Source organism: Sardina pilchardus, chromosome 2 (assembly GCF_963854185.1).
Source record: "Sardina pilchardus chromosome 2, fSarPil1.1, whole genome shotgun sequence".
Classification (NCBI taxonomy): Eukaryota; Metazoa; Chordata; class Actinopteri; order Clupeiformes; family Clupeidae; genus Sardina; species Sardina pilchardus.
In genome coordinates, this window is record NC_084995.1 from 39,938,096 (window position 1) to 39,964,877 (window position 26,782).

A 26,782-nucleotide genomic window follows, 5' to 3' on the forward strand; every position below is an offset into this window, starting at 1 on the left:
CAATCTGAGCTCCATCAAGCTGTCACAATTAGAAGCCCGTAAAACTGATGGGAGTCGCTGCCCTGGAGGTGAGCCAGGAGAGGCTCCAGGGAAGCCAATGAGAAGGGGATGGAGCAGGGGTACAGGTAGAGAGGCAGGCAAGCCCCAGCCCATCTCTGTCCCTCTCTCCCTGCCTCTCACTCTCTTTCTCTCTCTCTCTCTCTCTCTCTCTCCTTCTCCCTCTCTCTCTCTGTGGCACACCCTTGTTGCTCTCCCTGTCCCGTCCTTACCCACCTGTCTATATAAGCGGGAGGCTTCAGTCTGTGATCTTGTCTTCAATTCGCTTGGTGTGTTCTCTCGGTCTCCTGCTGTGATCACACACCATCAGCCATGTCCATGTCTCTGTCCTTATCCTCATCGCGGCTGTCTGGCCTGGGCTTTGGTGGAGCGGGGGGTGGCAGACTGGGCCTAGGGCATGGCGGAGGCGCTGGCTTGGGCATGGCGCTGGGTCTCGGAGGAGGCCTGGGCATGGGTGGGGGATCTGGAGCTGGGGCAGGATACGGGATGGGCCTGGGCTTTGGTGGTGGTGGTGGTGGAGCTGGGTTTGGCCTGGGTGGTGGTGGTGCTGGAGCTGGGTTTGGCCTGGGTGGTGGGGGTGGTGGAGCTGGGTTTGGCCTGGGTGGTGGGGGTGGTGCAGGGGCGCTGGTTGCCAGCCCGGCCTTTGCCATGGGCCGCACCATGGCATCGGGAGGCCTCAGTGCCGGCGTCGCCCTGGCCGCTGGCCCTAGTGCGGGCCCTGCCATACCTGCCGTGCTCTCCCGGGCGGCCGAGAAGCACACGCTGGCTGGCCTGAACGACCGCTTCTCCTCCTACATGGCCAAGGTGCGCGGGCTGCAGCAGGAAAATGCTGCCCTGGAGGCCAAGCTCTCCCAGCTGACGGGCGGCGCGGACATGTCCCCCGAGTCCTCCGCCACCTCCGCCGTGGAGTACGAGGCCCAGCTGAGCGAGTACCGCAACACGCTGGAGACCCTCTCCCTCGACACCGTCAAGCTGGAGATCGAGCTGGACAACGTCCGTGGCGCTGCCCATGAACTCAAGGCCAAGTGAGTGAATCTCGCCTCTTCCGCTCACATTACAAACTGCGATTTCACTGAATTAATGACATGCCTCACATTCGAAATCCTCATACAAGATAACAGAACTTGTTGTGTACTTGGATTGGAACAACACAAAGGTTGTATAGGAGTTAGTCGAGCATGACAGGAGAACTATACCAGGCACGTTACTGAAGCATTCCGTTCGCGACACGTGTGCTGCAGCAGTTAATAATCAGTATAATCAATGGAAGTAGCTACACCAGATGTGACAGTGGCGAGTAGGCCTCCATTAAAAAAAAGTCTTCTAACGGAACCCTTCAGTTACACACCTGGTGTAGCTCCCCTGTGAAGTTTGATTCTTTGCAGTTTACAATGAGGTGAGGATTGTGTTGAAGTTATAAAAAAGTTTTAGCATTTATTGTTACTTAAGGCCCCCTCTGCATCAGAATATTTTTGCTACCTACTTGAACTTTATTCCTCATTTTGTAAGTCACTTTAGATAAATGTGCCTCCTAAGGAATAAATGTAAAAAATGATGTTGACCAATTCTTATACTTGGTTGGCACTGGTAAAAAATGTTATTGAAACTCAAGAACCCAATGCATCTGATTGTGTGTGCTCATCTGCATTGTGCACAGGTATGATTTTGAACAGGGTGTGAAGTTCCAACTTGAGTCTGACATCGCTTCGATGAAAAAGGTGGGCAGAAAGAACAATGTCACCCTGGATGAAGACATGGAAATATTTCGCATGAATATACACCTTTTGATTTGTTGATTAATTGATTAGTTGAACTCTAATTGATTGTCTTGGCAGGACATTGAGATGGCGTCAGATATCCGAATTGATTTGGATGCCAAATACAATAGTCTGAAAAGTGAACAGGAATTCATCTCCAAGACACAGGAGGAGGTGAGAGAGGTTTCAGTAACACCAGCGAGAGATTCAAAGCATTATCTCCCTGTCTCTATTGCTCTCCAATATCTGTGGGCTATGTCCTAACTCCTCTGTCTCCTCGGTCTGTCCTTGTGCCTGCTCCTCAGGAGCTGTCTTCTCTGCAGACCAAACTCGGCACGACTGCCATGGACACTTCTGTGTCTATGATCGAGGTGGACACGGGCAAGTCCTTTGACATCGCAACTGCCCTCAACAGCATAAGGATGGAGTACGAGAAATCCGTGCACCAGCACAGAGAGGAGGCCGACGCCTACTACAAACTCAAGGTCACCTCTCTGTCTCTTTCTCTCCCTCTCGCTCTCTCTCTCTCTCCCTCCCTCCCTCCCTCCCCCCTTCATTTTAATGGCTCGCTCCCACTTGCATTTAAAATGAATGAGCCTCTTTCTCTGTGTTGCGACCTAATTCATAACTCCATGCTCACCCTGATGATTTGCGCTGTGCAGATGGAGGAGATCCAGACCCAAACGGTGAAGAGCTCAGAAGCCATCTCCACAGCCAAGGTGGAGATAACATCGGCCAGGAAAGAGCTGCAGGCTCTGAGTCTTGAGCTGCAGAGCATGGTGTCTGTGGTGAGTACCTTGCCTCTTCACCACATCAACATGCTGTAGACACTGCTCATTGACTGGAACTCTATGGAGGTTCATGTGTCATTTCATGTAATATATGATACCAATCATCTTGATATCTATTTTACTGCATTTAGTTTCCTATGTGCGATTTAACCTCTGTAGTCATTGAATGTGAGAAAATGGCCATTATGAGTAAAATCCATTTTTACTGACCACTAGTATTTACCATGGAGGTAAATATAAACTGGGTTGAGCTTAGAAAGTATATGATGGACACAAACAGTGGTGCGCTGAATTTATTCAGGGGCTGATACAATCGATGTAAACAATCATCAACCAACGATTGTTTGTAAAATTGTGGGTGGATGTTTGTAAAATTGTGGGCCCCTCAGTGTTTACCGGTGGGCCCAATGATGATAATAAGATCTCAAATTAAAATAAACTGAGGGAGTTCTCTCTGGAAACTTTGTGGGCTAGACTAGCATAATAGATAAGGACTTTAGGGATTGTAGGGGCTTTTGATAGGGCGAAAGCAAAACCAAAACTCAAGACCAAACTAAAACAGCTCTACAAAACATTGTCGGTTACAATGCCACCTGTCAAGGACATGCTTGAATCAGCACCAGTTCCCACCGATCAGTTAACAGTTCACAACAAATCACTGTACCAATACACAGGAAGTGGTTTTCTATGCACAGAAATATGCGTCTCTGCTCAAGAGCTGAGAAAAAAAACTTTCCCCAGAGAAAACCGTCGCACGGTTCCCCTCAGTTCCTGAGAACATCAGGGTTAAACAGCTGCACTGGCATAGACACGACTGCATAGATATTGCTCATACAGTTTCTCATCAACTGTCAGCTCTATCAGCAGGATAGAGTTTGATTATATGATATGTCGCTTGATGATTCCTGGCACAGTTTGATGATGACGTGTATAATCTTTTCCCATCACATTACACTTTACTGTTCTAATGCTTGTAATCCTCTCTCTACTGCTGGGCCTGCAGAACATGTCTCTGGAGCAGAGCATGGCGGAGGCCCAAGCCCAGGTCAGTGTGGGTGTCTCTGAGTACCAGGCTCAGATCGCCAGCCTCACCGCTGCCATCGAATCAGCAAAGGGAGACCTCCACAAGCAGATCCTGGCCTACCAGGAACTGTTGGACGTCAAGCTCGCCCTGGACGTGGAGATATCAACGTACCGCAACTTGCTGGACGGAGACGACTTCAAGTGAGTCGTTCCCTAGTTGAAGAGAACAAATAGAGTAAATCGAAAAGGATTACATATTTACAATTTCTTGTCTCTACCTAGAACATTCATAGAAATGATAATCCTGACTCATGGTGACTGTCCATATCTGTTTCAGGTTACCGGAGTTCACTGAAACATCCTATACTTTCACAGGTAAGCAAGGCAAAAGGCCCCCTCGTGATAACATGCGTAGGCCTGACGTCTCTACTTTCACAGGAATGATTAAGAGGTACAGGCCTCAGAAGGCTAGATTGGTCATAGTGGTTTTAGGGAAATTCCTCAGTCACATGGAGAGGTAACCACTTGGCACATAGAAACAGGCATCTGTTACCACCAACAAACAGCTTCACTTTCAGAGACAGAGACATGTAGCAACTTTGCTGTAAGATGTACTGTAATGTAGGCCTTTGGTGGAATGAGTTTGGAGTTTAGCCATTTTGCTCTCCCAGGATCAGGTTTAAGTCTACATACATTTTGGCCAAGAATTGCACATTGACCTCAGAGCCATGTTCTCTGTCTAATATACTGTAAGCCAGAGTGTGTGCAGGGAGCATCTGGCTGTGTCACTCTGAGGGCACTTATGACGGGAGCCCTGTGGCACTTTAGATCAAGTCTTAGCATGAAGAATCCATCAAACATCAGCAGCTGGTGAGCACTCCTCCAAGCGCTGTTTAAGCGCATCTCCGCTCCCCCAATCTCTCCCCGGCGCTCCACGCCTCCTTTTCTGCACTGCCTGGAGGAGCCCACATCCAGTGGGGTGGGATGGGGGTGGGGTGGGGTGGGGGAGTCCTGTGGTGCCGTCAGGGTGGAGCCCTGTCTCACCTGCGCTTTCTCGTCTCGCAGAGAGCGCCATGGCCCACACCAGCACCCCTCAGCACTCCCCCGTCTCCTCCCCCCCTGCGGAACGGCCCTATAGGGTCACACTTTCAGGCAAGTGTGACTTTGCTATCAGATAGACGCTGCCCCGGATCAGGAAAGTGTGGCTGTTATCAGTGGCTCAGGCTGAGCACGGAAGACATCACATCAGATGGAACATTTATGCGTGTCTAATTATTTGCTGTTTTTTCCCCCCCTTTTTCAGCGGAAAGTGGCAGCACCATAGAGGTGAAAGAGATCATCACAGGTGAGGCAAACAGTTACCCACAATGCACCAGCATTACACACAGACATGGCTGAAGAAAAACAAATCTACATTCTACATCCTGCATACACACTCCAATTACATATTTTACCAACACATTCCTCCTGAGAGGATCTAGACCACGGTTCACCCATGCACACATACACTGTACAGTATTTGTATACATGTAGGCCTCCTAGAACCAATTGGGTCTCTGTGCTCTTTTCATCCACAGAACACGTGGAGACATCGGTCGTCTCGGATGCCGACGGTGACGGTGACGGTGACGGTGACGGTGACGGATCAGAGTCCTCTTGATCCTCCCGGTGACATGCACATACAGTACATACCCTGAGTCTGTGATGGCTGTTAACTGATGTCTGTGCTGTGCTCATTCCACTCTGGACTAGTCCAATAAACAGTACAATCCTGATGCTCCCCGCTGTGTCTGTGTCTTTTACATGTGATGTGGTGTGATGTGATGTGTGCTTCAGCTGACAGCAACAAGGCACATGTTTAAGGCATATTGTTAGTGTTGTGAAATGTGTTCAATTTTGAATTTAATTTCAATTTAGTTTCACTTTTAGAGCGCCAAAACATTACACATGTCTCATGGTGCTTTACAGAGTGTTAAACATTCAAAGAGATCCCACGAGTAACAGGGGCAAGGAAAAACTCCCTCGAGGTAAGCACTGGTGTCACGTTAAATGTCACTGAAAATAATGTAGCCAATCATTTCTGTCAGTACTCTAAATAAAAAACATGGCAGAAAAAAAAATCCATGGGAACATTCAAACAGTTCATTTTCTGTGCAGGCCTTTATCTTCAGCTGGCTGAGCTGCTGAAACAGGAAGAAAACAGGTGCTGCTCTGCCAATCATGTGGCCATCATTTTCCCCATGTGAACACATGCCTTGCCTCTTCTTTAAATATGCATCACGCTTAACTAGTCTCGTGTGTCACGCTCACATTGTTTTTCTCTCAAAATGGTGACACAATGACGTGTGTGTGTTTTGCGCCTTTTTTAATCTTGTGTCTGGTGGCGTGTGAGACAGGGGAAGTTAACTGAAACTTCTGTTTTACACACATGTTTTCACGCTTGTTGTTGAGGAATCTGTCAGTGGAAACAACTGTACAGTAGGTAAGATAGACAATGTAAAATATAGATTGCAACTTAGAGGGGCTTGTTAGACCTCACACACCACACTGCATTGCACATTACTGGAATCTACAGTATGGGCCTATATCTGTGCAGATGTGCCGTGATTACTGTGAGTGGGTGAGCACAACAGAAAGATGAGTAGGGGGGCGAGAGGATGTACACTGGCACTTGTTCGAACTTCCTCAAATGGCCTCGTTTGTGGTCTGAGCTTGTCATGCAACCCCTTACACTCCCCACCCCCCAAGAAAAGTACACCGCACAATGTTCTCGAGCTACTCTATTGGCTGAGAGGCACGGGCCCGCGTAAAACTCTCGCTCATGGTAGCATCACCTCTTGCTGCTTGTGGTGAGCTTTTGCACGCAAGCTCACTGTTTTCAACTGCCACAGCACGCAGGCTCAGGGTGTCCCCACTTGTTCAGAGCTTTCGATTATTTTTTTTTTTGTTGCACTGATTGAAACCAAGTAAACATTGGACGACAGGTGAAACACTAGGACAACCGAGCAAATCACCATAGTAACAACATAATATTGACATGTCTATCTTGTAAGGATACATATCTACCACAGTGAATTTGAAGTTTAGAAATATTGAACACGCACACAGACACACGCACACACACACAGCATACACATGGCAAAGACACGTGCACTATATACAGCAACAATATTACTCTATTATTCTATAAGAAGAGTTTGTTCCCATTGGTGTTTGAGGTGACCACAAACGTGTGTACTGACATGTGCGTTCCACGTGTAGCTGAACAAACAACTTTTTTTTCTCTCTAGTTCTTTTTTTTGCATGTGGTCACACATGTGGCTGTGACCCTCTCAGTACGGCTAGTTGCCAATGTGTCTAAGTTTGTAATGTGAGTGTTTTTATGATGACTATTTATGATGTGTGTTTAACAGTTCACACAACAGGATGAACAAACAAGTCAATTATATTGTTAATACTGTATATAATCCACAGCTAATCATGGGACAACTAAAGGATTTCTACATTTGCCACTGTGCCACTAACAGACTTACTCCTGAGTCTTGAATTTCCCCTTGGGGATCAATAAAGTATCTATCTATCTATCTATCTATCTGATCACAGGGCATTAGTCTAGCTATGCTCAGTGCCTGGTAAGTATGAGGTGCAGAGTTCATGAATTTTTCATTCTTTTGTATGAATTAATCAAATCTAATTAAACAAGTGAAAAAAAAAAATAGGTAAAGCCGATTTTGAGTTTGCAAATTGAAATGTGAAATTGTTTGTTCACTGATGCTCTCCAGTGAAACTGTAAACAACACCCCCATGTCTAATCACGCCACAAAAACAAATGCACCTCAATCTGAAGTTGAGTAGGCTGCTCATACTTCCCTCTTATCTCTCTGAAAAACACTATGAAACTACCACTGAAAATATGGATGGGGATTTTGTATCTGCTGTGGTTTTAGTGCATGACCAGTTCGAAAGGCCATCGCCTACAGCGATTATCCAGTGAATGTTCACAGGTATGACTATGAACATAACGAGTATATGGTTTTCATGAACAGCTCTTTGAATGGTCAAAGAGAATGCAGTTTGGCAGATATTATGTGAATTTCCTGCCACTGTACAGCATGGAATTGCAAACCTAAAAGCGATAAGAAAAAAGATTCATTTCAGTAGACGGACACAAACTATTGTTCTGTTTTAGAGGAGTCTTTATAGATCAGAAGCATTATGGGCAGTGCAATCCCATTTTAAACTGCTAAAACACCATATTTTGATCCGTTCTTTACAAAACAAAACCTTCAGTAGTCAAGGGAAACACATATCACATTCAAATAAGCCCCTCACACTGAAACACTATGTTGGGTCCTAATACTGTTATGAGTTATCGAGCAATGGCAATGACAAAGACATTACATCATGTTCCACGTCACTGTGGTTTTGAAGCATCCCTTAAAAGCTCTGTTTGAGAGACAGCTGCCAGACAGCATTCTGCGGTTCAGTTCTCTCAGACACATCTCACAGACATCCTGCCTGTATAGGTAAGTTAACGGTCGCTCGACACTGACTTACCTCTACCACAGTGACTTTGAATGCATGCTATTGTGTTATTGTTCCATATCTATGTAGTGAGGAATTGTATTTCGCTGTGTGCAAACAGATCAAATATTTTGTTTTTAATTTGTGTTTTTCTGCTATCTATCTTCATATCTTTTAGGAAATAAAGAAAAAGAATAGGAGCCGAAAATGGAGGATTTTATGACAACTCAGATGGGGACTCCGATGGGGACACCAGAGGTATGCAAAATACATGTTACATGTTGTATGACATGCAGACAAAGATATTATATTAATTTTACATTCTTTATGTTTTATTATGAAAAAATAAAAATAAAACTCACAAAAGCATGCATTCTTTTCTGACAGGGTGATGACTACTCAACCATAACAGATGACTACTCATCAGGAACAGAGGACTACTCAGAGTTCAGCTCCTGTGACAAGAGTTATGTTAGGGAGTTTCGTAAATACTATGAACCCCCTCTCTATGCAGTCATTGTCTCCCTGGGAGTAATCGGTAACTTTCTGGTGCTCTGGATCTATGTGCATTTCAAGTCCCGCAAGAAGACCATGACAGATGTGTATCTCATGAACCTGGCCGTTGCTGACTTGCTGTTCCTGCTGACTCTGCCTCTCTGGGCATCGGATGCGCTGCGCGGCTGGACCTTCGGCTCTCTACTGTGCAAGTTCACCTCGGCCTGCTACAAGATCAACTTCTTCAGCAGCATGCTGCTCCTCACCTGCATCAGTGTGGACCGCTACATAGTCATCGTTCAGACCACCAAAGCGCAGAACTCCAAGACCACGAGGCTCCTCTGCAGTAAGCTAGTATGCTTGATTGTCTGGCTGCTCGCTGTGTTCCTGGCTGTACCAGAGCTCATATTTGCTAGCAAAAAGGACGACCCCGATTCAGACTGGCAGTTTTGCACCTTGGTCTACTGGGCCAATGAGCACAACCGTACCAAAATACTGGTCCTGGTTCTCCAGATCTTCATGGGCTTTTGCGTGCCTCTGGTGGTGATGATCTTCTGCTACAGTTGCATCATCCTCACCTTGATGAAGACGCGGAACTTCGAGAAACACAAGGCCCTCCGTGTCATCTTTGCAGTGGTTGCAGTGTTTGTCCTCTCTCAGCTCCCTTACAATGCCATGCTGATAGTGGAGGCCTCGCAGGCAGCTAACGTCACAATCACAAACTGTGACATATCTCAAAACTTTGACATTGCCGCTCAAATCATGAAAGGTGTGGCTTATACTCACTGCTGCATCAACCCCTTCTTGTATGTCTTCATTGGTGTGCGCTTCCGTAGAGACTTGCTGAAGATGATGCAGTACTATGGATGTGTGTCACCCAAGGGCAAACTCAGCAAGCTCTATGGCACTCCATTCCGGGCCTCTGTCATGTCTGACACAGATACCACCCAGGCTCTTTCTCTGTGACATTCACGCAACCATCTCAGTAGAGAACTGATCTCATTGTGAACAAGTCAGACTCAGATGCTCTCAGCCATTGGAAAGAAAGCAGTGTCATAGACATGTAACTTCATATGTGTTGATAAACGGGAGCTATTGTTTGATGGACGAAGTCAGAAGTCTGTTTGAAGTCTGTCCATACCTACAGGTTGGCAAGCTGCAAGGAGAAAGCCAAAGCCTTGGTATAAGATTTGTTCTGAAGCTATTATGATGGTAGTAGACCGTCTGATGGATCCATATGTACTGGGCCCATTTTTGGGTGATCCATACCTTGTTCTAGAGAAATATGATCTGTATGTGTCTTCAGGCATCTCACATCTCTCGTTTAGCATTAAGAGTGCAGTGCTACTGTAATTTTGTTGAGGTAGAACCATTTCAGAAACAACTGTTTTCTTTTGGTTTCCTAACTGCCTCACTGCTGTCTGCTCAGTTACAGAGGTGATGTAAATATTTTTGTTTATCCGTTTGGAGCTGAAACTGTATTGCTGCTGGACATGATGTTTTGCTGTGAAGTCATGATGCATTTGCTGCTGGTCATTTGCTTATGTTTTGAATAAAATATGTGAATAAATAAGCTGATAATACCCCCTTGCATTGTTGCTTTCTTTGCCTTATAGAGGCCACCATTTGCAGTACTTACACATTCAAGTCTCAAACTCATAGTACATAGCACATTATATAGTGTAGTATACCTGAGAAGAGATGTTACATAACACATTTGTGTCCCCCACTTCAGGACTGATACAAACCCACAGGAGACCACAGAGAAAGTTGAGTATACCTGTGGTCTGAAAACCGTTGTAAATGACGCATATCCTCACAGACGTTGTGAGTTCATTGTATTTTCACCAGAGACAGCACTACATTTTCACATTCAGGCGCACACAAATACAATATATCATTGCACTGTGCAAGACTATCTATGCATATATCCTATCTATTCATATGCATAGAATCTATGCTAGACCAATGCTGACGGTAAGAAAAAAAATGACTACAGAGGGAACCAGCCTGTCATATGGGATACAGCTGGTGTAAGATGGTCATGCTGGTGCCAGCCTGCCAAGCTTGACAATGTTATTGTAAGATGGTCATGCTAGTTTGCTAGAATGACCAACTTAAGATGGTATGGCCAGTTAAACCAGCAATGTAAGACCAGAAACACCGGCTAAAATGACCAGCTGAGATGGTACAACAAACAAAACCTGCTGGTAAACCAGCTAGACCAGCAAAACTCCTGCGAAAACACACCTTCAGCTGGTCAACCAATATAAGGTGGTCAAACAAACTGGTCAACAAGCTGGTCATCCAGCAAACCACCTTAAGCTGGTCAGGTTGTTTTTTGGAATGGAACGTATGGAATGGGCAGCTAGTGGTTGTGAGGAGATGATTGCTGAATGTGACTGGTTATGGGCTTGACATCGCATAAAATCCTTGACTGCACCTTTAAATGGTTGCTGTCTGGGTACAAAATGTTCAAAGATCTGGCTGTACCTTTTTTTTTTCATTTCATGGATGGCATAGGGCAGGGGTCGGCAATTAAGTTTGGCCTCGGGCCAGATATTTTCCGAGCCATTACATAGCGGGCCACAAGTTCACAACCAAAACAATGGCTAATTGAATTAATTAATATCGGAGGAGGTAAAAATGATAGGCGCACTTGAAATGACAGAGCATAGACATTCAAGCAGGCTGATGTAGGTTAAATTTGTCGACTGGTCATTGGGGGCGCTATTATGCCTGTGTCTTTAAAAAATAATAATAAAAAACACCAGAAAAACATTTCCACGCGTTGCTGTTAGCTGTCAAAAAATGGCACTATGAAAAAATCTGAAGAGAAAAGTTAACAGCGAAAACAGGATCGTTAATGATGAATGGACAGAGAACTATGCCTTCATCCTCCCTAATTGTATTAATGCAAAGCCCACATGCCTGATCTGTAACAACTAACGAGGGTTTCTCTGCATGCAAAGAGTACAAGACGGCACCACGAAAGTAAGCATGCTAATTTAAAGGTTGCGTTCCTAAATAACACGCACGCTATTAATGTTTGAAACTCGTGTTTTACTTTTCACAGTTCTGTGCGTAAATTGCCTGTTTGATGTCAGGCCTGTTTAAAAGAAGTCGTGTTTTAATTATCACCATAAGCCTATGTCCGTTGTTTGAATGACAACATGTGTTTTAGGGACTAGCTTGGAATTTGAGAACCAGCGCTGTCCACTGACTTCATTTGATTTTGCATGTTGTGCGTTCACGCTGCACCTCGCTGCGTGCTTCACTCGTATTCAGATGAAACAAATATCTAAGCATTTAGATTGATTGAAATTCTTCTGTTCTGGAAAGTTACGTTTCAAAATAAAGAGCATGTTTGAGACTGGCAGTCCGATTTTTAAAAAGTTTTTTTTTTCTTCATTCTCTGGTTCAAAAGATCTCACGGGCCAGATGTTTTTTGCTTGCGGGCCGCATCTGGCCCGCGGGCCGCCTATTGCCGACCACTGGCATAGGGGTACCAGCAAACAAGGTTAAACCACACACATTTCAAAACAGGATGAGGTTGGTGTGTTGACAGGTTGTACCTATTCACACCTAGGCCTACTAGTGTGGAGATGCAACAGAGGCCTCAAAACATTAATCAACACAGTATAGTTTAAATTAATTCTAATGTGAACGAGGGCCTTAAATATATTCTAGGTCTAAACAGCTTCTCTAAAGCTCAAATGAAAAGAAAAACAAGCATAATCTTCATAGAGTAAGTTTGTGAAAATAAGTAAATGGAGAGAAAGTTCACCTACAGAACGACTTCAACACAACATAGATGGACGCACTCTTGTGAGTTCTAATCACTCAGTGGCAGGCTTGTATGGTTGTTTGGCAGAATGTCTATTATTACATGCCACAGGGCTACTTTTCTATGCTCAAAGCACCCTCCAGTGTTAAGTTCCCAAATTGCCACCATGCCACAAAAGCCGTGACCAAAACCTACCGGTACAGGCTTTTAGTTTCCTATACACACACACGTCCCTGAATTCTACTGACATAACATTCCACACTTCAGAGAAATAAAATTAACTAGATACAGAACTTTGACAAATGTACATTTTGTGAATCTCCAGCTGCCATGGAAAGCTGGAGCAGGGAAATGGAAAGCTGTTACCATGGTTTTATGGCGCGCTACTCCCCCTGGACTCTGTTAATTTGTAGCTTCTGTTGTTTGCAAGCAAAATCTCATTGTGCACAGCTGTCGATACAACTGTGGAATAGTTTACACTCGCTGAAACTTATCGCCTGACTGCCCGATTCATTAGAGTGGTTGGACATTTTTTGAATGACACAGCTGAAACATGAGAGGTTTTATGTTATTACGCGCGTAATCACGCACGCGAGGGTTCATGCTTTGAAAGATGATCGAGTCTCTTTCAGAAGGCTACAGAGCAACTAACATACGCGGCTGCCTTACCACACTAGCGTTATTTTACTTTGTTCAGTAGAACAAAACTACTTTCTACGGAATGCATAGATCAGCTTTGACAGAAGATACAGGTGCCCTTCCGCTGCCCGTCAATGGATTGCACAAATATAATGTGAGTGGAAACATTTATATTGAACAAATAGGTCTAAATGATGTTGACATTATTATTATTGTTATTATATATTTGTTATTATTAAGTTTACTTAAGATTTTACTGTCGAGATCTTAAGTGCAAGCTACCTAACAGGACAGATCAGTTAATCATTCTAGCCTTGTTAGAACCACCTACGTATGCTACTAATTAACTTGCGTGTAGGTTGTTAGCTGACTCAGACTACCAATTTTATTGTCATTAGGTCTTAAAAGACAGCTGCTATTTGAATTCTGTGTGTGGGCTACCCTGCCTGTGCATTCATTTTATTTGGGTGATTTATCATTAAACATGATTTTAGGATGACTACATTTCCCAGTTAGTACGTCGCCTTGAGGAACTTGACATCTCAAGAGGAAAACCAAACCATCAGGTAAGACATCTGTGGTGTTGCAAGGATTGATTGATGAAGGAAGATACATTTCTAATACATTTCTTTCCCATAAACTAATTTTCATTACAGCCCCAAGTGCACAACTGCAATGGAAGTCTGGTAAGGGAGGACTATCGCTGCAGTAGCAACCTAGAATCACCCTTAGTGTAAGTGCACATCACCTCCTCTGCCCTGCAGCTTTGCACTGTGATGACAGCCCACTCACTCAGAGTTCATTTAATTGTGTGAATGAGGCTTGTGGAAGGCCTAATTCATTCCCTGTCTAACATGCATCTGTAACTTTATTGCTGGTTTCACTGTTTAGAGACAACAATAGTTTAGTCTCCCTCTATGTCAATAGCATGCTCTGTGTCAAGGCCTTTACATGTGGTGAATAAATCAGAAATGTACACCACCTCTCTGACAGCATCTGATGGCTGCGCTGCCTTCCTTGCCAGTCTGTAACCTGTATTTGAACTCTGTGCACCTTTCCGAGGCCTTGCAACACAAAACCACTTATGCTAGGGAAATGGTTCGACTGAGCACATCATTATAGTGACCCTCTTAGTACATTTTCTGTACTCTGCACATTCGATGCTGTGCAGACTAGCTTACTAGATTTACTGGTTGGATTCACTCTCAAATTCTAAAAAGTGTTTTGTGTTTTTTGTTTCAATAAAATCTAGTCTAGAGGAGCTCTCTGGCACGAGACCAAGAATGCTGACACAGAGGTGGCGTGACCATCTGAAGCCGCAGTTCGTCACTGGTGGGGACTTCTATCAGCAGACACAAGGACCGCAGCAGCAGGACGCAGTCAAGAGTGCCGATTTGCTGAGAATCACCCCCATCCAGGTCTCAAGCAGCCAGGGGGTCCAGAGCAGGTGGTGGGTTAACAGAGAGTGGACCAGCGTTTCTGACCTTTGGGGTGCAGACATTAATGAGAGCAGCAGGGAACGGATGGGCTACCACTCAAACGACAGCGACATCTCTGACCAAGAGAAGGGAAACGCACGGTCCCGCTGGGCCAGTCCTATCCAGATGGACCTGAGACCTGAGCCCTTTGACAGGGATCCAGACGACATCTTGACCAGAGAGGCCACAGAAGCCCAGCAGGTTTATCCTGAGGTTCTGCCAGGACCCCTGAAGTGGTGGCATATGGCTCTGAGCCTGTCGTCCCTCCCTGACGAGGGGGATGCGGAGAAAGCATGGCTTGGTTTGTATACGCAGGACGCCTCCGTCGCCGCTATCGTCTCCCGCTTGATCGAGCTGGAGAGACTTCAAGCTGCCACGGTGTTGAAAGAACGGGTCAGGACAGGCCGATCACGACCCGCCACGGCAGTCCCCATCACAAGGTGCTGCTCGCGTCAGAGGAAACCGGACCCTTGTGACCCCCGGTCAGCGGTCTCGGGAAGAGGAGAGTGCAGGTCTGCGGTGTCCGTTTTCACAGACGTGGCTACTTCAGACAAGGCTTCCGTGACCCAGAAGATGACGAAGTCAAGCGTTCAAACTAAACAGCGGCAGTCAAAGATGGGCTCTAAGCACAAAGCTGGTCCCTCACACAGGCCTAGTTCATGCTCTGAACTTAGAGCTGAAAAGCTTGCGCCAGGCCTTTCTTCAGGTTCATCAACAAAACCAACTTCGCTCAATAAAACCAAACGTTTAAAAGCTACCAAGAAGGAAATATCAAAGACGGGTCGCACAGGTTTTACAAAAGGACACAAAAGTAAGGCTTAATATATCAATGTAATGATCTTTACATATTTAAGTCATGGGGGATGTTATTTGAAGTCTCCATTGTAGTTAGCAAACACACATGTAGTTTTAGGTAATTAAGTCAATACAGAGGTTGTGTCTGATTAATTCACAAGACTGGATAAAGGTTACAATCATTCCAATTTATTTTTAAGTTTTAAGACATGATGTACTCCACAGTTTCTATGCATGTTCATGCTTGCACCAAAGAGTTGTGACGTAAGAGTAGACATCAACATTCCTAAAGATGAATAAAACAATAGACTCCACAGAGCACAATCACTAGGCGGTAGATGGGAAATCGGGACTTGATGTCTTGTATGGCCAAACAAGGAAGTGGAGGAAGCTGACTTACCCTGAAAAACACAGATATTTAAGGTCACCAGAGTTATCATACTTGTATCTGTACAGATTGGTCAGTAACAAAGAAGAAAGGCATTACCTCAATGTTGATCACTTGGCAAAGATATGCCAATTAATTATTAATAGGTCAAGTGTGGTAATATCACCATGTAAATCTTTCTCAAGTCAGTACTACATGTAAAATATATATTTATAATTTTAAGTATAATAGTGTACTACAAATGCACTATGATGTATTATTTCTTAAAAACAGCTGTTCTAATCTATAAGGGAACAAAAGCAAACTGCAGCCATGTTTAAACTTTAAAAAGTACGCTCTCTAGAACAGAAACCTTTGTCCAGTAGAGGTTCCTTGTGAGACTTCTCTAAGGGGCTGCACCTAAAACAGAGAATACGTAAACCAGCATCTTGCTGCACACTTGCAAGGACAATACAGACTGAAGCATCTGAAAACGCTGCTGATGTGTATGAGGGTTTCCCCTGTATTGGCTAGCTGTAAAGAAGTATGAGAGGCACTAGATTAACCCAATCACACGCTTCTAAAACAGATACAAAAAGTCATAGATTTAGTAGCTGCTTATGACAAGCGGTTACACAAATCACAGCTTTTGTGAAGCAATTTCAGAGCATTAGCCTACATAATAACTTGGATACACTTGGATCTCCACAGTCTTTTGTTAAATTAGGAAGTTGCTGCTTCATGCACACCCGTATCTACCCAAGCATAACTTCACATAGGTCTCTGCTTCTGTAGTATAGTCTTCTAAAAATGTGGCTCAGCAGACAGTTTACCCTTTCATAATCACCTCTAAGCCCCCATAATTGTAAACTATGCAGTCGAAAACCATGAAAGGGCCCTACAGGGATATCTTTCATCTTGAACACACAGTAAATGTAGCTTATAATCCGTCCCACCCCCGTGTTTCAGATGTACATCTTAACATGGCTTTGGCACTCAGCTACACATGCCATTAGAAATGACCTGGGTGAGCAGCCTTGTGGAGGTGTCGTCTCAGTGAAAGCAGAGGCAGGCTCTGGTGGGAGGGTGCTCAAGGCAGAGCCCCGCTGGGCTGGTGGGGGCATACTGGGTCTCTGCCTCTCTCTCAGCAACCAGGGGGGATGGAGGGTGGGGGGGGGGGACAGCAGGAAAAACATCACAAACAACAGTTAGTGGTGGGAAATACACAACTGGATGCTCTACTGCTTCCTGCAATGCACACTGAGTCTATTCAATAAACCCTGACGCGGAAGAATCACTGCGGAAACGGCCTTGTTTCAAAATGAGAGACCGGAGGTCTTCATACTTGCTTGGTCATTACTCTCTTCACAAAACATCTTTATTTTTTTTTTGTTCTTTAACAGATCACATTTACTGTGAATTTACAATAAATTCAAACTGTCAAGTCAACATGCAGGAGAGAGAGAAAAAAAGAAAAAGAGAAAATAGTTAAACATTTACTACTTTATAGTATACTGGCTGCTATTTTGCTTTCTGTAGATGTATACAGAACTTCCAAAAAGGTGGCCTTGACATTATTCAGGAAATAAAGTAAAGAAGCAATTACCGCTCATAACAAGCAGATTCAAAGACCAGATCAGGAATACCCCTGTATCAAAAGACAACATGATCACAAACACACATAAGAACAGAGGATGCAACACAAGAAAAGCATTTTAAACAGCCTTTGGAAAGTGCACATTCGAACTGAAAGGAACACAGGGGGTAGTGCAGGCGACACAACTGGAGTTTTAAACATGTCAATGTGCAGTTTCAGCCATTTCAAGGGTGAAATCAGGAAACTGGGAGAGCACACTGCACATCGGGTCAGCACGGACAGAGGCAGCAGTACACTGAAGGTGCTGCGGCCCCCCTTCCCACCCTTACCCTGAATCCCTCTCTCTGGGCACTTCATAGGCTCAATGTGTTCTCTAATTCTGTTCTGATGTTTTATTTTCATTTATTTTTTTGCATTAGAATGGCCATACCATCAACAGGAAAACTGATGACAAACATCCAAAACTACAAAAGGATGGAGGTTCCTGTTTAGAGTTTGCAACATGCAGGTGACACCCCGCAATTCCCCCCCCCCCAAACAAATCAATCAATTAAGAGTCAGAGGATGTTCGCACGACACGTATAACAAGTGATAAGAACACCAGGAGAAGCTAACCGAGGGGGCCTTTGGGAGGGGAGGGCGGTGTATGCTTACCTTCAGTGTACTGAAAGTGGTACCCAACCTGCCTGAAAAAGAGGTGGACTTCCCCTGCAGGTGAGCCACCAGTCGGAACCCCCGAGATGCCAAATTGGGCAGAGACACACCTACAGCGAGGGCATGCGGACGCGGGCCAGCACACCGGTGGAGGTGGGGAAGGGGTGGGCGCGCTCTCGCTCTCACACCTGAGGGAGACGTGGACACGCACAGCATTTATGCTGGTCTTAAACCACACTACCAAGACCACACTGTATACCTCACCTATATACAGGTGGCTGTACTTCGCTCTAAACTGAAACTGGACCTAAACCTAACCACAGTTCCTGTAAGGCCCACTGACATTTTCTGTTGTAGCATTGCCGACTTCAAATGATCCCCCAAAAACCCCTTCTACTCGGGATCTGAAAAGCTTAGTGAAACATATTTACAATTCTGAGGAAGTCTGCTACAACAGCTAAAAAGCTAAGCTTATCTTACACTTGTGGCAAATCTGAGACTTACATGTAGAACAGACATCGTATTCTCTGAAATATCATTTTAAAGTAGAATTCAGCGCAGTTCTTCTTGATATTTTACAACAACCTTTTCAAGAACAAACTAAACAGATACTCTACACCCCTGATTTGATATATTACTGCACACAAACAAAGGAACGAGAAGCTTAAAAATGCGTGTTGCTTAAAAAAAAAAAAAAAAAAAAAAAAAGAAGTCAAAGTCAAGAATGTGGGATACAAATGTACTGTTTTGCAGCACGTTTTGGGCAGGATGTGGAGTACTTAAGTGTGAGAGTCCTCATGAGTCCGGAGGGGTAGCTGTGAGATCTCAGATCTTCTCCTGGATGAAGGGGTGCTGCAGGGCCTGGTTGATGCTGATCCTCTTGGCCGGGTCCAGCATGAGAATCTGGTCCAGTAAGTCTCTGAGCTGCATGACCTTTTTACGTTGGTCCTCCGGAAGTCTCTGGCGGCCAATCATATCGACCAGCAGGTCCTTGGTGGGGTTAATGGTACTCATGACGGTGACCTTCTCCTGCGATGGGATGGACAGAAGAGAGAAAAACAGCAACATTGGAAGGGGAGTGGGGGCATAAAGAAACCGGGTTATGGCAAAGTCGAGTGAATTACTTTTCCGTTAAGCATGTCAGAGCACAGGGAAGTGAATAAATGATGTACTTACTCTCTCAGTAACCTTATCTACTTCTATGTACAAGAAGTTTAAATTTTGATCAAAGTGCTGGTCCTTGAACAGGCCTTTTCTAATCATCTGTAGAGAGACACAAACACATTTGTTAAAAAAAACAAAAAACACTGTCTTGAAAAATGAGGAGAGGGAATGAGCTTAGAACTAAATGAGTGCTGTGTATAAATATTCACTAGCAAAAATGAACCACCACATTAGAACAGGCACGCTTGTTAAAGTATTTGAATGCCAATCTCTGATCCTGTAAAAACAAGGGGTCTTTCAAAGTTAACATATGAGTATCAGGTTTTTTTTCTCAAAAAAGAAATCTAAGAACTTGCCTACTAAGCATGACCGACAGCCACCACAAAAATATAAATACTGGGAAATACAACTGCCTGGGGTTTTTGCAATCTCTTACAGCAATCAACATGAAGCAATCAGCAATCCTCCCCTGAACTGGGGAAGTTTAAGGCCCAAAATTGTTCTTGTGTCAGTGTCACTTTTTGCTAGATATTTGTGCCTTCTGGCAGCGCCATACATGTTACAAATTTTAGTTGAATTTAAGAGAGCATGCAAACTTTAGAGGAGCCGTCTTATCTCTGGCACAGTTATCCCAACAGTCTCTCTCCTGGCAAACCTCACCTTGTTAGGCATCTTGCCCTTTAGGTCCATTGCAAGCTTAATCATGTGGTTGTTGGTTTTCCCAGCAAAGAGGATCTTCCCTGTGTACAACTCATAGAGAGTGCATCCCACGGACCACATGTCCAGTCCATAATCATACGGCTTCCCAATGACTGTGGAGAGAGCATGAGCAACATTTTTTCGCAGAACCTTTGACCGTAAAAGCAAAGTGTTTAAAGTGTCCCGACAGAACCGGGACCACATACATTCACTTGATGCTCAAAACTGAAAACTAAGCTGGCAAAAAAATGAATCAAATGAAATCCCAGTGACATGCTGAATCTTAAGTCCAAGTCAAAGCTTACTGATTTCTGGTGCCCGGTAGAAACGGCTGACCAGGTATGGAGTGATGTCGTTGTCGGCCACATGTGAGGCTGACCCGAAGTCGCACAGCTTGAGGATGGTCTTGGACTCGTTCACCTGTGTAGGAGATGTGACGTTAACCAGGTGTGCCTTGCGTGGGTCTGGGTGACACCAATAGTCTTGAGCAAGCCATAGACTCGTGCCATTAGTGTTTATTGTCGCTCCCCTGGATAGTCTTTAATTTCACCATAAATCAATTTTGTGACCATTGTCTTGCATCAGTAAACCACTTCTCTAAATGAGAGCAGCTAATGGGATGACTAATACTGTGCGTCAGGCCATGTGTAAAGTGGCTCACCAGAATGTTATCTGGCTTGATGTCAGCATGGAGGATGTTGCAGCGCTTGAGCAGTTTGAGGGCCAGGAAGAGTTGCTGGCTGTAGGACCGCACAGCTTTGATGTGCAGCCCCACATCTTTGCCATACTTCTTCAGCACCTCACGGAGGTTCATACTGTAGTCAAAAAGACACACACCCACACACACACAAAAAACACACGCGCATGCACACACACACACACACACACACACACACACACTTTATTCTCTGGCAGAATGAGTGTAGACTCTAAGCTGATAAATTGCGAGCTAATTACGTAATCTAAGCCCTTGGGAGACGAATACAGAAACAAAGCTAAGTCCTTAATGCCCTCTTGGCCTTTGTTTCATGATAGGACAACCATGGGAAACTACTTGTCTCATGAAGACAGTACTTATGAGCACTGGCCGACATGGAGCTAGTCCATGTGCACTCACCTAAGCGGCTCGAACACCAGACACAGGTGCTGCTTGTGGTAGAAGTGCCTGAAGAGCCGGAGACAGTGGAACTTGTCGTCAGGGTCAGCATCATTCAGCTTCTTTAGGAACTCCAGCTCTTTAAGACCCGTTTTCTGCCTGAGGAGTGGACACATTTTTTAAGTTAGATCAACAACATGCAGGTTTTGTACCCCCCTTTTTTTTTCTTTTGAAAAAAAGAAGGTCTGACCCAACCCAAAAGGCATGTATAACTCCAAATACCAGTAATGGACATGTTTGCTGAAGCCTGCCTAGTGCCTACATGCAGAGTGGGGTTTAAAGGAGAAAGGGATGGAGACAGTTCTTCATCTGTTCTCAAGACAGCTGCAAACTAGTGGGAAAGGGGGACAAAACACATCTCACATCTCTTCAGCCAACATGTGCGACTGTCTGTTTTGCACCGTGTGAATCAAAAGGGAACAAATCTCTCAACTCTCCTTACACACAATTACAGTTAGCCAGCTAGCAGCTAGCTTTTATCAGTTGCAGTGTGCTGTGAACTAGCTAGTATCTATCTGTGGATGAAATCCTCTAAGGAGGCCTTCACATCTTGACTCGCTACAGCGTACTGTGTGCGGTGGTGAGGCCAGTCGGACAGACTCACATGAGCTCGTTGTTACGGATGATCTTCACGGCCACCTCCTGGTTGGCCCTGGCCGTGTCTCTGGCTCGGATCACGTTGCTGAACACACCTTGTCCAGTGTATCCATACACGCTGTACCTCTTGTCCAACATCTCCCCAATATTTACTCCTGGGAAGGGAAACAGACGGCACAGCTTGTTCCTCTGAGTAACAACACTGCTTCATTTGGCTCTCAGAACCAAAACTGGCCCAAGTAGGTATAAATAAATGACGAAGATGTAGTGACATTGAAATTTAACAAGAAACACATGGAACATATTAGAAATTCCATGGAACCTAACGCTACTAAACATGACTGCACATTTGTTGATGGCAGAAAAATGGCAAATACTTCAACTACAAATATGTTTTTCTCCACATAATTCTTTTGGGTGACTTAGGGATTCAAACGTACGGTAGTAGCCCTCTGCGTCCGTCCAGTTGTCCTTGAGGTTGGGGTTCTCCTTGAAGTCTTTCCCAATGCCAGCGGCTCGTAGCCTTGCACTCTGCAGACAGAACATGGACAACGTTTTCACCACACAATATCTGAAATATGGAACTGACATTTCAACTGATTAACCTCTTCTCTCCAGTGGTTCTGCTTCTTTTGTTGCACGTTCATTCTTTTGTTGCACTATCAGTGGTTTATTGTGCAAATGTTTACTTTTGAGGTTAAGAAGCCAAAGCTATCCAAATCTCAAGTTATTATCACAGTTTTTGTGTCAACCTCTTATTTCACTGTGTTACATGGAAATGGAATGGTGAAGCACACACAGAAAAATGGGTCATCCTGTCATATTCAAAGCTGGTAGAAACCTGTGTATTTTTGGATAGCCGAATATCTGCCCAGTTACATAGTTGAATGGGATTGTAAATTCCCAGTATACCTACCAAGTTAAGACACATAACCAGGTAAATGGTTCTGCTTTCTGTTACAAGCGTTGAAGTACATGCCAATGTACCTCAAAGAAGTAACAAAGAGGGGTAATTCACTAAACACAAAGCAATGTGATTGTAAGACTTCACTTTTACAATCTCTCAGAGGCAAGCAGGTGACATGGAACCTGATGGCATCATGGAATTTGATAAGTCCATATAACGAATTGTTTGGACATGGACAGCAGTGATGACAAAAAGACAAACGCTCACACAGGCTGCCTGTAACCAGACCTGTGCAGATCCGCTTTCACAAACGCGTGCATTTAAACAGAGAGACAGGTGAAGGTCAAAGACCTGTGCAATGGAAATCGGTTACTGAGCACTCACATCAAAGTAGGCTGCAAACATGTCATCGGACTCCGTAAACATATCCGGCGCTGATGGCTTTCTCGCACCGGATCCTGCAATGGGAGAGGACAAGTGTCACTAATTGCCATTCTCAATGTAAACATTTACAATGGCAATATTGTACATGCGGTTTTGGCTTCCAAAAGGCAAACCACACTGGCACATGTTCCATTTGTAGCGGATGAGCTTCCTTAACCAAAATGTCTGCGACCCGTCTTTATCACAGCAGCTTTAGTTCAAATTCGTACTTTGTTGCCGTAAGAAGATGTTGTGGTAATGACATTTGGTATAAACTAATGATGAAACCCATTGAAGATGAACATTAAAAAAATTATAATTCTGTATTAAAATCTTAATGACTATATGCAATTTTGTATACATGGGAACATGTTTTACAGATGGTTAAAATTAATTTGTATAGGGATTGACTTTGTCATATTTGTCATATGACCTTAGTTGCAGAAACACCCATCTCTGTGAGTACATCACGGCCTTCACACTCACAATGTAACATAACATGTAACAACACGCTGTGCACCATGTAACCACATGTGTCGTCCTACCATCTTTCTCTTGGGCTAGCAAATTCTGCTTAGCCTTGACGTTGGCCTCGAAGGTATCCAGGTTCTCGCGCTCGTACTCCTTGACGTCGGCGGCCACGCGCTCCAGGATGTCATCGGGGGACGGCGAGCGACTGCGGGGGGTGCTCTGGGGACTGTTGGGCTCCGAGGGGGCCGAATTGTTGCTGTCCTCATTCCCCCCCTTGTACTTCTGCCAGTGGCAACCCATACCATACACACACACACACAAAACAGCAAATTGGATAAGGCCACAGGGAGCAAAACAACAGCCCAGTAAGATTGTTTTTCACCTCACACAGCGATTTCACACAACAAACAAAGCTAAGACGAGCAGAGCTACGAAACTGATGCTAGTTATACTGGTTTCAGGAAAACTAACAAGCTGAGTACGGACTGTTTGATATCACACAATATCATATTATAGCATACCTGCACAATGGCTAAACGCTGAAGTCTTCTCTGCTCAATGAGAGCCTCCTCATCCTCTTCGTCCACCTCAAAATCCACCAGCCTGCACATGTACACAAGCCAAACCACACATATAGTTAACCTTCCAGCAGTCCTCACTATTCCCCTGTGTCCACTGACACTTACATAAGACTACAAACTTGCATGAGAATAGCTTACACTTCGTCGTCAGACTCGTCCTGCTCTGCCTTCATGCCTTCGGACAAGCTGCCCTTGAACTTGTCCTCTCGGTCCCGGCTTCGTCTCCCAGGGCGACCCTCTCGTGAACCAGAGCGCCGACGCAGTCTCCGACCCAGTCTGTCCCTGTCCATAGACCTGAACAACAAAAGGCCTCCATCTCAACATTCAAAGGCATTACAAAAGGATGGAGAAACACATCCAATATATAAATAAAAAGTGGCTGAGGAATAGTATGGAGACTGGGGACTGCTGGGAAAATGAATGTGTGTCTACTTATTTTCCACACATCTAAGTAACTGTCTTCCCACCTGCGTCTCAAAGGAGACCTGCTGATTCGTCTCCTGGGAGAGCGCGATCTGCGCCTCTGGGGCGACCAACTGGGCCTTCGTCTCCCTCCTGATGTGGGGCTCATCTCCCTTGTCCCCTCTCGGCCTCTAGCTGACGCTTCTTCCCGTGGACGTGTTCTGTGAAATAATAATGCCAAATGACTGGACAGTGCACTGGACAGTGGACAGTGCACTGACTGACAGCATTAGCCTGTCAGAGAGGGTGTGAGCACAAATCACTGAAGGCCATGTTAAGAGTGTTAAAAGTGAGCATTTAGATTTGACGAATAGGGAACAGTAGTAGAGCATAGCATCGCACCCTCACTGCAGCAGCAACAGCAGCTAAAAATGTAGGAAATCAACATATGCAGGAAATGACCATAAAATGAACATGCTGGTACCTGACGGGTGAAGGCCTCGGACGATCCCCCTCCCTTCTCCTCCTCTCCTGAGACCGTGAGTGCCCACTTCTGCCTGGAGATCTGAAGCGGGATGTGGAGGAGCCTGGGGCGGACCTCCGGTCGACACGCTGAGGGGAGTGGTGCTCCCTTCGCCTGGGGGAGGCACTGTGCTGCTGGGGGCTGGGCCCCCGCTTGCGGCTGGGCGATCGGTTCTCTTTCCCCGACGAGGTCTCTTTGGTGGGGGACTTGCCTGGCCTCTTGTCTTTGTCCTTCTCCTTCTCGGCCTCTGGCAACTTGGCCCTCCACTCTCTGGAGCGAGAGCGCCTCTCCCTGGACAGGCTCCTCCTGTCGGCTGATTTGGACCGCGTGGGTTTCTGTTCTCCCGGTGGCGCCGTCGTGGAGGGCGAGGGCGCTCTTTTCACCGTGCTGCCCACCAGCGGGGCCTCGGGTGACTGGGAGTGCTGGCCCGCTTTCTCCACCGACGACGTTCTTCTCTCTTTGGACTGGTCTGCACTTCTGGAGCTCCTTTCTGGAGACCGCCTGCGGGGAGCTTTCTCCTGATGCCTTGGGTCCGGCTCGGCTTCGCTCCGGCTCTTTCTCCGCTCGTCCTTGTGCTGCTTCGCCTCGCGCTCCTTGGACCTGCTTCGGCTGCGACGTCTGGAGCCAAAAGCGGCCTCTTCTGTGAAGTCCCATCGGCTTCTCCCCGCCTCCCTGCCCGAGTACGCGCCGCCTTGTCCCCGCAACTGTTCCCCGTTGCGTACCCTCTCCTGGAACTCACCGCCGTCTTCCTCTGAGCCCGAGTTGTAGCCCTGCAGGATGAGGCCCATGCCGGAGTGCACCCGGCCCTCCATCAGCTCGTTGTCCAGCTCAGCCTGAATCATGGCCCTTTGCTTCTCCAGGTCCTCCAAAACAGCCAGGTCATCCAGCCTGGGTCTCTTCAGTGAGGAGGGGGAGAGATCCTCCTCTCCCTCCTGGAAATTATCCCCAGCATCATCCCCTTTAGCTGAATCTTTGCGTTTGCGCTTCTTGTGTTTGTGCCTGTGCTTGTGTCTGCGGTCCTTGTCTTCTGGTGACGGGTGCTTGTGTTTCCGGTGTTTGCTGCGGTGTTTGTGTTTCTTTCTCTTGTGTTTAGGATCATGCTTCGTGAGCTCGTCTTTTCCATCTCCTGTCAACTCCTCTCCTGTGCAATCACCATTATCCTCATTCCCACTCCTCTCTGAACTCTCCACTTCCTCTCCCCTGAAAGAAGAGTATTGACCAGTTTACATCTTGAAGATTAGTAACATTTCAACAAGTATGACTACAACATATTTAGCTACCATAATAATACAAGGCATCTCTACTCAAGCAACTAGCTCCCACTCCGAATCCATCCACCCAAATGTAACGTTAATGTGTTTCAACTCCCAGGGACGAACTCAGCTAACAAGAACCAACAACCTCAAACTAACATTGTGCATGTTGTTCGCCCTCTGCCGTTGACAATAATAACACATGTCAAGGAAATAATACCCTGCTAGCAAGCTAAAATGCAGCAATATTAGCATAACAACATTATGCTTGATGTTAAGTAGATGACTAGCATTAGCATACGGTTAATTTGTGACGATTGTGAAATCAAACTCGCCCGTGTACAACTGCAACGATTTTTGTTTCATACGTTGTTAGCTAATTTATATTACTGCGTAACGTTAATGCAATAAGGAGAGTACATGTTTCTTACCCATGTTCTCTGCTACTGTCAAACACAAACGTCTCCATGTCAGCCATTTTCATTGTCTCTTCATCATCTTTGCTCATGCGCGGGAGAGGAAGGTCGAATGGTAAACACAGCAAGGCACCACATGTAAATTTCAAATACAAAAAGACACGAAAAATATAAATCTCATAATGTTGTTTTAATTTGGCAATATATGTGCACTTTTATTACAGAA

General features: G+C 45.3%; 4 protein-coding genes across 6 annotated transcripts; 3 read left to right on the plus strand and 1 right to left on the minus strand.

The window, feature by feature from the left end:
* The first annotated feature begins 336 nt into the window (after positions 1-336).
* zgc:136930 (uncharacterized protein LOC563946 homolog) lies at positions 337-5,377 on the plus strand. Its single transcript, XM_062557057.1, has 9 exons — positions 337-1,082; positions 1,715-1,775; positions 1,893-1,988; positions 2,120-2,299; positions 2,477-2,602; positions 3,609-3,829; positions 3,966-4,003; positions 4,932-4,973; positions 5,206-5,377. Exons 1-9 carry the CDS (start codon positions 370-372, stop codon positions 5,286-5,288), a joined length of 1,560 nt encoding a protein of 519 aa, XP_062413041.1. The 5' UTR covers positions 337-369; the 3' UTR covers positions 5,289-5,377.
* Positions 5,378-8,094: 2,717 nt separating this feature from the next.
* ccr9a (chemokine (C-C motif) receptor 9a) lies at positions 8,095-10,230 on the plus strand. Its single transcript, XM_062530439.1, has 3 exons — positions 8,095-8,154; positions 8,331-8,410; positions 8,540-10,230. The coding sequence occupies exons 2-3, from the start codon at positions 8,360-8,362 to the stop codon at positions 9,611-9,613; spliced, it is 1,125 nt and encodes a 374-aa protein (XP_062386423.1). The 5' UTR covers positions 8,095-8,154; positions 8,331-8,359; the 3' UTR covers positions 9,614-10,230.
* A 2,864-nt stretch (positions 10,231-13,094) lies between these two features.
* Positions 13,095-15,624, plus strand: LOC134074447 (uncharacterized). The gene is made up of 4 exons (XM_062530441.1): positions 13,095-13,227; positions 13,568-13,639; positions 13,730-13,806; positions 14,326-15,624. The coding sequence occupies exons 1-4, from the start codon at positions 13,156-13,158 to the stop codon at positions 15,371-15,373; spliced, it is 1,269 nt and encodes a 422-aa protein (XP_062386425.1). The 5' UTR covers positions 13,095-13,155; the 3' UTR covers positions 15,374-15,624.
* prpf4ba (pre-mRNA processing factor 4Ba) lies at positions 15,516-26,628 on the minus strand. 3 transcript variants are annotated; one of them, XR_009937676.1, is made up of 16 exons: positions 26,572-26,628; positions 24,849-26,087; positions 24,430-24,585; positions 24,101-24,256; positions 23,903-23,984; positions 23,456-23,663; positions 22,872-22,945; positions 22,021-22,111; positions 21,588-21,735; positions 20,945-21,082; positions 20,489-20,642; positions 20,133-20,247; positions 19,789-19,940; positions 19,141-19,227; positions 17,965-18,993; positions 15,516-17,361 (listed from the first exon to the last, which is right to left on the minus strand). XR_009937676.1 is itself a non-coding variant. In XM_062530440.1 (15 exons), exons 1-15 carry the CDS (start codon positions 26,622-26,624, stop codon positions 18,790-18,792), a joined length of 3,057 nt encoding a protein of 1,018 aa, XP_062386424.1. In that variant the 5' UTR covers positions 26,625-26,628; the 3' UTR covers positions 15,516-18,789. The 3 variants fall into 3 exon arrangements, 1 of the variants encoding a protein (XP_062386424.1); XR_009937670.1 differs by having other exon boundaries at positions 15,516-15,747; positions 16,087-18,993; XM_062530440.1 differs by having other exon boundaries at positions 15,516-18,993.
* Positions 26,629-26,782: the final 154 nt, after the last annotated feature.